General features: G+C 47.7%; 1 protein-coding gene across 2 annotated transcripts in view; it reads left to right on the plus strand.

Moving 5' to 3' along the window:
* Window positions 1–10,993, plus strand: part of RALGAPA2 (Ral GTPase activating protein catalytic subunit alpha 2) — a 285,468-nt gene that overhangs the window by 164,348 nt on the left and 110,127 nt on the right. For both annotated transcript variants that reach the window (XM_061209921.1, XM_061209922.1), the window contains exons 27-31: window positions 707–815; window positions 4,714–4,824; window positions 6,113–6,181; window positions 6,584–6,721; window positions 7,203–7,386. In XM_061209921.1, the coding sequence (XP_061065904.1) occupies window positions 707–815; window positions 4,714–4,824; window positions 6,113–6,181; window positions 6,584–6,721; window positions 7,203–7,386 (611 nt within the window). The remainder of the gene's footprint in view (window positions 1–706; window positions 816–4,713; window positions 4,825–6,112; window positions 6,182–6,583; window positions 6,722–7,202; window positions 7,387–10,993) is intronic.

Below are 10,993 nucleotides of genomic sequence, written 5' to 3' on the forward strand. Positions count from 1 at the left end.
AGTGAGCAGGTTGGGGGGCAAGCATTTAAATTTCATATACATGCATTCAGGAAACATTCAGGAGAATGTGACTTTTTGATCATTGCAAAAGATAGTAAGTAGAGTGTATCAATTCCAAGGAGAATTACCATCCAATCTTGATTTATAATTGAGAAAGGTAATTTTTAAAGGAGTATGCAACTTAAAGAATATTTTGTCTTAACACATTGTTTAAAAGAAGTAACAGTGAAACTTATTTTGAAAGTTGTACTCAGGTATTCTTCATGATAAAATATAGGATTTGTCCTCTGTTTTTGGTAAGTGTTGTGTATTTTATTGTAAGGAAAACAATTACAAACTCAATTTCCAACAATCTTCTAAGATTCATGTTTTTGATTCTTCCTCAAAAATATCCTGAAGCAAGAAATTGTAATAAAAAAATTAGTTTCAGCAAAAATAAGTGATACATGTGCTGTGACAATTAACAGAAAATATACCATTTATTTCATTAAATATTTAATTACTAACCATTATGAATATTTCTGTTTGTCCTGAAAACTGGTCTACTGAGGGTACCTTATCTTTTTTCTCAAGAAGACATTTTGTTAATGTATCTGTAACTTTTGTACTTCGTAAACAAGGCTTAAAATATTTTGTCATTTGAAAATACCAAGAAAATGCATCTCTTCATGAGAGTTTTCCTCCTTGTCTCCTTCTTTTTCAAAAGGTGCATTGCCATTTGCTCCCTTGGGGTCTGGATCTGTGAAGAGCTTGCACAGGGCACGAACCATCCTCAGCTGAGAGAGGCCGTCAACGTGATAGGCGTCACTTTGAAGGTATTGCCAGTTCGTCATGTGTATTTGACATTAAGCTGTTTCCCAGGTATTCAACCCGTTTTAGTTTGACTTAGCCCCATTTCTGTTTCTCCCTACATTACAGAGAAGTTTTGATTCAGAAATCTTTTCTCTCAGAGCCACGTTGAACGTTCTGTGTGGGGTCCTGGCAAAGCCACCGATGGCTACTTACCCCTGGCGGCTGCAGCCTGGCTTTCCGTAGCCTGAGCTTCGTGGACCAGCCCAGTGGCCCGGTGGGTTCCTCTGGTCGCTGGGCAGCCCCTGGGGCAAGCAGGATGCCTGTCACCTGTGGGTTGGAGTGACAAGAAAGTGGGGTTTCATGCCCTGGCCTCCTCGGCAGGACCAAGAGAGACCGGACAGCTCCTGGGCAACAGCCTGAGTGCTTCACGTTAGTGGGGCCTTGGGCACTTTGAGGATGTCTTTCTTCCTTTGCTTTGTTAGTAAGAGGAGCTGCCATGTGCTGCGTGCTCACCTCATGCTGGGCCAGATTTTTCTTAGTATTTCTGTAAATTTTCAAAAAGTTCTTTAATTTTTCTATAATTATGAGGAGAAACATTAAGGCAGCAGAAGAGAATGTACCTGCTGTGTCGAGCCCTTGCCCTGTCAGGGGCGTCCCAGCGCAGTGCACGGACTGAGCCATGGAATCCCGCCACCCCTGTGGACGCTGCTGCTTCCCCCATTTTAGAAATAAAAGAGAAGGCGACTAAGGGGAAGGCCAAGGAACTTGCTCCAGCTTGAATTGCTGAGAAATCAGAGGGCCAGGATCAGCCAGATTGGCCTCCCTTTAAACATTGTAAATAACAGAGGAGAACTCCTGGACAGAAGTCCTGGTCCCTGGGGCAGCTCCCCCACCTTTCAGTGCCTGTGTCACTGTGCTGGTTGGAAGGGGGAGCACATCAGTATAAGAGAACCGAGGGCCAGAGAGGAAAGAGCAGCCTCGAGGAACACGGGAGACAGTGAGCAGCCACTCTGGGAAGAGGGCCTTAGGGGGCTTGGGGCTCTACCAGGGGGAGGAGAGCGCAGGGGAGAGGAGGAGGAGGAGGAGGAGGGGGAAGGGGAAGAGAAGGAGGGGGAAGAGGGGGAGGGGGAGGGGAGGGGGAGAAGGAGGGAGAAGGGGAGGAGGAGGAGGGAAGAGGAGGGGGAGGAGGGAGGGGGAGGAGGAGGCCCAGCCCTACCTGCCCTGTCGGCAGCAGGGGGCACGAGTTCTGCCTGTGGGCTTTGCGTGGCTCCATCTCCAGGCTCTGCTCTGCTGGAACCGTGCCCTCCAGGAGCACTTGGTGAGGTTGACGTAGGTGTCCCCTCAGGCATGGGAAGGGCATGGGCAGCAAAGCTAGGGAAGCGCCCGCCAGGGGGTGTCGATAAAAACCAGCCTCTGGCCACGACAGCGATGGGAACAAAGTGCTGTGCAGCCACTGGGGAAGTCCACTCGGCTACTCGTTTGTTGCGGGTGGGACCTCGTGTGGGCAGCGGGGTGGGGCTCTGCTAAGCCAGAGCCAGACTTACAGACTCCGGCGTCCTCATGGGCGAGTGGCAGCATCGGCTCGGGCTCGGGCCCTGCGTTCCTGCCCTCAGCCCCACTGTCCTCCTTCCCTTGCCCATCTTAGGAGCCATGGTTGACTCTCCCTTCCTCACCATCATGTCCTGGTCACCGGGTCCTGAACAGCCTTCGATCACTCCCGCCTGCTGCCCGGGGCCACCCCTCCCACAGCTGGCTCCCTCGGCCTCCTCCCCACCCCACCCCCACCCCGACCCCCATGGCCCGAGCCTGGACCTGCGGATCTGCCCTCCATGCTGCTGCCAGAGAGGGACGTCCGTGAGTGGGCCCCTGCCTGCTGCACCAAGCTGCCAGCTCCTTCAGAGCAGGGACTGTGTCACCCTGTACGTCTTGTCCTCTGTGCTGCTAATTCAGTGCCGGCACATTGTTGGTACCCTGTGGGCATGTGCTGGTGAGCGAGTGGGTGATATGTTTCATCCCCACATCCCGCAGCCCTCCACGTGTCAGGAATACCACCGCCCTCGCAGCCCTTCATAGCGACTCTTCTTGACTCTTCTTGCCTTGGTGCCTGCACCCTGGGCCCTGGGCCCGCTGCCTGGAAAGAAACTGGCCCCTGCCCGACCCCGCGTTCTTCCCAGCTCAGCGCAGCTCTCCCCCTCCCGTCCCCCCACCACCCCGACCCCAGTGGCTTCTCTCTGCCATCTGCCCCCACCTCTCACGCCTCATCCCTCTCTGCCCTCTTGTCAGCCATGTCCCTCGTTTCACCATTGTCACCTTGTCTGTCTCCGGCCATAATGCAAGAGCCATGCCAACCTTATGTTTCTACCACGTGACCCGACCAGCGGGACGCAGCAGAAACGCCCCCGGTGCCCACTCTTACTCTTCCTCTCCCTCCACATTCTGACGTCCCCTCAGACCTCCTTGGGGCTGTGCTCGGCCTTAGGAAAACGACAGAGAATAAGATGCAAGAAGATAAACACACAAAAGAACAAGCAAACAAACACAGAGGATCAGCTCTGATAGCCCTTAATGCCGTCCAGAAATTATAGCAGGGGAGGAGGATGGAACAGAAGAGCTGGAGGGGGTGGGCTCCACGCCTTTGGACAGGCTTGGCCTCATGGGGGAGATGACATCTTGAGCTGTGATCTGAAAAATGGGGCAGCACCTGCCGAGTGCAGACCTGGGGAATGAGTGTCCTGAGCAGAGCAAGGAGCAGGTGCAAAGGCCCTGGGGCAGAAATAAGTCAGAGTGTTTGAGGAGTGGACAGAGGCCATGACGGTCAGGGGGTGGGAGATCTGGGTGGCCGGAGGAGGCTGTGCAGAGCCCCTTGGGGCAGATGCTCTCACCCCAGGTTTCCTTGTGCCTGTCAAGAGGGGAGCAGTCAGTAACTGTTCTGTAGAAGTAAAACTGACCACCTTTCCCTTCTCATACTGTGATTTGTCACTGAGGTGCTAAATGTTGACTTCTCTCTGTTGTTTTTATGGCCCTCTGGTCAGTTGGCATCTGCTTCCTGCAACCTGGAGCTCCTGGGGTGGAAATAGCTGAGACGCAAGTCCAGAGGTCTCCCTAGACAGGGACGCAGATTTGGTGACAAAGCTTTCTGCCCTAGATGATGGGGTGTGGATGGCAGTGTGGCCCAGGGTCTGGCCAGGGAGGGAGCACCGGGAGTCCTCATCCCTCCCACACACCCCCAGCCCACAGTCCCTGCGAGAACTGCCCCGTTGCTGTGCCATCTCCCAAGAAACAGGGGCACCTAGAGGACCCTGAACCCACGCCAGACGCAGAAAACAGACTCAATAATTGAATATCCCATAACTTTGAATTATGTTCTCCTAGCTCCACATTTTTCATATTTCTTAGAATGTTATATGTGCAGGTTAAGTTTAGTTTCATCAGATAGAAAGTCTTTTGATCAATCCTTGTTTCTCCAAGTGTAAAATGAAGATAACTTCTGCCTTATGGAGCTGTTAATGAAGAGTTATCAAGGCGAAAATGAGTACAATTCTTGTAAAAGGTTCAGTACACAGGGGATACTCAATAATATACTACATTTCAGTTTCCTCCAGTCGGCAAAACTATCATTTGTGTGATCTGAATAAGGCATTTGAATTTATGGTTTTAATTTCCAAATGATTAAATGACAACTACTTGTTTCTTTAGAATGTTATGTAAATTAGTACAGCTAGTCTAGACAGAAGGCAGTTACAGGATGGTGACCGCGTACAAACTGTCTGGTGATAAGATACATTTTTCATATATGTAATGCAGAACAGGGACATGTATCCCCAAATGGAGCTGGAAAGAAATCGTTGTTGTGTTCTTCTTTAGGAATACTGCACACGTGAAGTGAGGTTATTTCATTTGGGGTTTTGTTTCCTTTTCTAGTTTCCTAACAAAATCGTGGCCCAGGTAGCTTGTGATGTGCTTCAGTTGCTGGCTTCCTACTGGGAAAAGCTTCAGATGTTTGAAACCTCTCTGCCTCGGAAAATTGCAGAAGTAAGTCTTTTTCCCATAATGCTCAAACATCAGCGTTTCCCTTTTATTACATTGGATATTTAATTAATTCTAGATACTCAAATAATGGTTGGAGAACCAACCATTAAACTGCCGTGTGAGTCACCCATTTTCAGAGTAAATTGCGCTGGTTCTTCTCAGCTGCGATTTCAGGCACCACGTAAGAAGCCACCAGTGTTCCAGGGCAGCCTTACACTTGGGGAGTTTGAAAGGCAAACACGACCACAACAAAGAGACCTTTTGTCGATTGGGCTTCATTCATCCAGAGTAATTTGGATGGTGCCAACAAGGAGTCTGCAGCTGGTTGTGATGCCCTGTGTGTGTGGGCGGGGGTGGGGTATGGGGGCCTCTCCCAGACCGAAGGCCCGGACCGAGCTTTGTGCCATAGCGTGATCACCCGGCTGTAATGAGATTACGACTGTAATACCCTCCGTGGGGTCACTGGTGGAGGACGGGGGCAAGAGGAACAGGAAGAACCTTCTCCACGAAAACACCCCGGACGTCAGTGGCATGTGAGGGTGCCGGCTTGCACAGGGGCAGGTACCCTCGCCCTGTAGGTGTGGTTGGTAAGGCTCGGCTGTTTCTGCCAGGTTTTGTAGCTGCCCTTCTTTAAACATGCCCTGTTCTGTACACACCCAGTGCAGAGGAAGGGATATCATTTATTTTCTCTCGACCCTAGACAAATTTCACCCGTGAGGTCGCTTTTTTCTCTCAGAGATATAGCAGAAATCACAAGTGATCTTCAACCTCAAGGGACCTAGAGTGAAACAGAACTTTGGACGATAGGCATATAAGCTGCTGCAAAATGTAAAGTTGGGTTTTAGGGCAACCGTATAATTTATCACCTAAACGGGAATACCTTTGAGAATGAAAGTGGTGCTGTTACCCTGCAGCCGCAGGTGTGGGGAGACCTGGGGTAATTTATAAGAAAAGTAAATGGGAGCATCTTCATAATTACTTTTGCAAGTATTTGTCGCTTTCCTTGTGAGAAGTGTGGAGACGGATAATGGAGATTGTGTGACTACAGAGAGAAATACTCCTTCCTCTGGGCCCCCGATATCACTGCCAGCAGAGTGGAAACAGGCGTGGCCATCGCCTTCTGGTTTTCAGGTCACACAAATCTCTGAGGTGACTCTTCGCTTGGTGTCACCTTCCTCTGGGAGTTGGCACCAGGCTGGCTTTAGTGGCAAGGCCATCCTGGGCCCCCTTTCACACGACTTCCAGAACCGTTACTGGGGTCTGTTTGATTGGGAATTTGTCTTCTCTGCAGATCCTCGTGGCCACAATTGCTTTTCTTTTACCAAGTGCGGAGTACTCCTCAGTGGAGACAGATAAGAAGGTAAGTGGCACATCAGCTAAGTCCTCCCTAGAGTTTGTTTTTCTTTTTTTTAGAGAATGGCACTTCTTTTTTTTTTTTAGAATTTTATTTATTTTTTTATACAGCAGGTTCTCACTAGTTATCCATTTTATACATATTAGTGTATATACGTCAATCCCAATCTCTAGAGTTTGTTTTTTAAAAATGTAATAAGACAGATGGCAAATACTATCACGTGCAGGGCTATCCTTTATAACATCCCCTGTTAGGACTGGCCCTAACAGCCTCTCTGCAAAACTCCTCTTTCATTCCTGTGTCCCTGGGTAATGGCTGCGATGCCGGCGAGGTTCTGCTGTTTGCTGTCGCTTGCGGTGGAGTCCGCGAGGCTGCAGCCTGAGGCTCTGGGTCTGCTTCGTCTTCCAGTTCCTCGTGTCCCTGCTGCTCTGCCTCCTGGACTGGTGCATGGCGCTGCCGGCGGGCGCGCTCCTCCACCCCGTGTCCACGGCGGCCCTGGACGAGCAGCCCACGGCCCGGGCCCCCTTGCTGGATTACATCTACAGGGTGAGCCTCCCCCGGGCCCCGGGGCACGGAGTGTGGACTGCAGCATCAGAGAGCCACCAAAACAGGTTTTAGGCATTCACGTACTTATCTGTGCCCTTTTGACAAGGATTTATAGGGGTTCAACATTTTAAAAGAAATGAATGACTTAAGGAGTGACAGCGGAACAGTTATGATTATAGAGAAGCAGTGATTACCCAGTTCACGACGCGTGCGTTTTCCCCGACTGTTATCGTCAAACAACTGCAGTTTGGTCAGAATCCCCCAGTGTTCATGGGACGTGGTCTGTATCTGCTTCATTATGAAAAGAACTGTTTCTGTTGTAGGAATATCCACAGCCTTAGTTGGACAAAATCTGTTTATCAAAGGAAGAAAAAGTATAATGGTTCCAGTTATCTCCTAAGTGCTGTTGTAGTTTGACAGGTCGTCAGGGGGCAGGAGGTTGGGGGCATCCCTGGCACACAATCCTTTCCGTGCTTCACAGGTTCTGCACTGCTGTGTTTGCGGCTCAGGCACGTACACCCAGCAGAGCCGCTACACCCTGACCCTGGCTGACCTCTCGTCCGCGGATTACGACCCCTTCCTCCCACTGGCAAACGTGAAGAATTCTGAGCCGGTCCAATTTCATTCATCAGCAGAACTGGGCAACCTGCTTACTGTCGAAGAGGGTAAGATTCTTCAGAATAGTCATTCCAGTTGGCAGGAAAAGGAAAGACGGTAGCCATTTGTTAATACTCGCTGTGTTACTTTTTAAGAATCCGGTGGTTGAAATCCAGGTTTCTAGAGTGCCCTGTGATAGCAAGTCCTTCCTTCCTCGTTTCCTCTCTTTTTCTGTTCTCCTCCCCTTTCTTTTCCCATCTTAGTTGAATTTTGTATTATCGAGGACCCACGGGACCCACAAACCCACAAACACAGTCCATTTTCTGTCCCCAAGGAGCTTTTCATCTCATGGTGGCGGGGGTGGGGGGGGTGGGGGCGACAGGATTCAGACAGAAGGACTCGTGTGTGGCCCGGTAGCACCATAGGGGCTTCCCACGGAGAAGGACCTAAGCCAGACTTGGAAGGACGGGCTGACTTTGCGAGGAGCTGGTAGAGCGCCGGGACCAGGCGGGCATCACAAAGGGATGGTGTGAGGCCACTCTGCTCCCAGCAGAGGCCCCATCGTAGACATGTGGGTGTGTCAGGACCTCGTGGCTGTGCTTACCCCCCTAACCACCTTCTCCCCAAATGACAAGAGCCCATCTCTAGGCCTTGCAATATGAGTCAGCATGTGGGTGTGTCATCTATATGTGTGATATATGCCATCTATATGCATAGACTCACATACACACACACACTAAAACTAGTGAACTCTGAAGACTGATGAATTCTTTCGGTGACAAATGTGATACTGTACTATTGTTACTCAGGATGTTACCATTCAGGTGAAGGATATCTAGGCTCTCTCTGTATTGTTTCTTACAAGTGCGTGTGAATCTTCAATTGTCTCAGAAATTAAAAGTTAAAAAAAAAATGTGGGTATAGAGTGTTAGATCATCCATGAAAATGTTACGGACTTTGCAAGTTAAAAACCTAGGCCTAAGAACAGAACCTTGCGGGTAAAACTTCCTTAAAGAAAAAGGAGCGAGGGCATGTCACCAGGAAAACAAAGTCAGGGAAATGGACAAAGAACCAAGAGGAGTCATTTCTAGGAGGTCAAGGGAAGAAAGCAGACAAGGAGCTGAAGAAGGTCAGCAGGGTCACAGGCTTCCAGAAGCTCGGGGAGGGTGAGACCAGAACAGCAGCTGTTTTATTTCCCAACCAAGTTTTTGGTGGTGGGTTTTGCCGAATACTTTGCACGGAGTGGTTGGTCTGCAGCCAGACAGCATGAGCAGGTGACCTGGGGCGTGACTGTTCGGAGCCCCAAGACAGTCCCCCGTGGGGCCTCCTGGGAAGGGAGGAAGGACACAGCAGCATTAGCCAGTGAGGGTTCAGGTCCAGGGCTGTGCTTGCAAGATTGCAGCGTCTGGAGTGTGCTTCTGGCTGGGAGGGGGGGACAGGAGTGGGGCGCCAGTCGGGAGCGAGGCCTCATTTTTGCTCCTTTTATAGACGAGCAGACCAAGGCAAAGGGATTTTCCCAAGGGTGTACAGGTCAGAAGTAACAGAGGTGGAATGTGGATTTAAGGTTTATCCACAGGGTCCTGGCACAGGGAATTCTTCACTCGGGGTTTCGCGTAGTGGAGACGGAAGACTGATCGGGGCTGTGTTGCCGGCTGGCAGCACGAGGCGCCTCGTCACGTTGTGTCGCCCTTTTGCCCTCCGTTTGCTTCGTCATTTGTGGGTCTCCTTCTGGAGTCCCCCGTTCTTTCCAGTTGCAATCTTTTCTTGACATTTTTTTCCCACAGTTGTAAATTCAAAACATTTTTGTTTTCAGTTAAATGACCTTTGATCTATTTCTTTTTGCTGTTTCCTACCTTGTAGTCCAAAAATAGGTTCACTGCTGATTATGACTCTTCACAGAAAAATGACAGAAGATTAATAGGGCAATGAAAAAGGATAAACCTAAAAATGCACATTTAAATTTTTGTACCACTTTCTTTCAATGTCCAACACTCTTTGACTTGACCATTCATTCTCCAGAAAACCTCAGGACCTTATGCAAACTTGTCCTAACACAGCTCTGTGTTACTCAAAATGCAGTTTAAACTTCTATGGCAAAGGAGTTTTAAAATTCTCTAACATTTTTACTGAGTAAAAACACAAAGAAGCTTAAAAACATACTAGCACCCACAGACTCTTTTACCAAGTAAGTACATCCTTGTTAAGAATGAAGAGGAAAAATAAAGATAGGTATTTTAGGTTAAACAAAATGTGCTCATATTTGAGGGATTTTTTTTCATTCAGTGTCATTAATTCATCATTTATAACCACACTATTCCTACTCAGATAATGTTTCTGATAAGCAATGTTATATTTTTATCTATTATTTTCAGATGATTCTTTCATAGACCATTTCCCACATTTGATGTAATTACTACTTTCAAATAGAGTTACAAGCGGGAGAGACCCAACCACCTACAGCTGAGGCGGCTGCTGGCCCAGCTTGGGGAGGAACCATCAATGGCATGACACCTGCTCATTTTTCCCATCATTAATACCTAAGTGCTTAAAAAGGAGGGAAGGGAGGAGCTTTAAAAAAATGAAAGTTAAAGGACAACCTAACATTACTGCTTTTATATTTCATCTCTAAATTTAGAAAAATAAAATAAATATTTGGAATATATTTTTGCAGACTTTTTGGAAGTCACGAGCTTGTTTTTTCATAGATGGAGTCTAGACTTCCTCTTTATTTTTCAGGGCAGCCCCGGGCAGTTGATGCAGCTGAAGTCTGCCAGGGAAGAACAGTTCTTATTTCACAAATACTCCCTTTCCTTACTTTTCAGTACCAAAGATATTTGGGGTTTTTATTGGGTGTGTCATGGTTTATGACTTGATTGATGTGACTCCAGGTTCATTTCCCATTGTAGAATTCAAGCACATTCATTAAAATACAAATTTGTATTTACCGCAAATTGAAAGTACAACCTATGTAAGTAAAAGTAGAGGAAAGTTGCTTTTCCAGTTGTTGTTTTCTGCCATGGCCTTTATCCAGTTGGAGCTTTCTTGTTAGTTTCGTAGCCTGTGCTACCGTGTCATCACCATGCGGTGTCTTACATTATGGACTCCTGAGCCCCCAGCTGGCTGCACCTTTGTTGTTGGAGCATTAACATTTCTGATGGAGCGTGTATTCATATGGGATGATAAGCATGAATAAAAAGCATCTGTAACTTTTGAAAAAGTTAATATGGACACAAAAGCAAAGGCATTCATAACTGTGATTTCAAGGGAATGAGTTGAGGTGTTTAAATTTCTCAGCTGTATGGAAATCATGCGCACTTCAGAGGGTCGGGAAGAAGCATTTCATTTCAGAGACAGATGTAGATGACCTCCTCTGCTTCTAAAAAGTTAGGATTTTTAAATGAAGTTTTATTTTGCATTGTTGAATACATGTGATTTCCTGTTCCTCAAAAAGGAAAAATTAAGAAGAAATCCAAGAAAAGTGAGGACAGTCTGGTTCTCACTCATCACACAGAATTTCCTAGATTCTAGGATTTGATTGTTTCTAGGATTTTTACATCATAAAATTGATGTTGTATAAATAAGTCAATTAGATTTCTGCTGTCTGAGAGGGAGGATGGTTAGCATGAGAAAGCATATTTATAGTTATTGGTGTTTTAATTAATATTTGATTTTTCA

The sequence above is a fragment of the Eubalaena glacialis genome, chromosome 13 (assembly GCF_028564815.1).
Source record: "Eubalaena glacialis isolate mEubGla1 chromosome 13, mEubGla1.1.hap2.+ XY, whole genome shotgun sequence".
NCBI classification, from domain to species: domain Eukaryota; kingdom Metazoa; phylum Chordata; class Mammalia; order Artiodactyla; family Balaenidae; genus Eubalaena; species Eubalaena glacialis.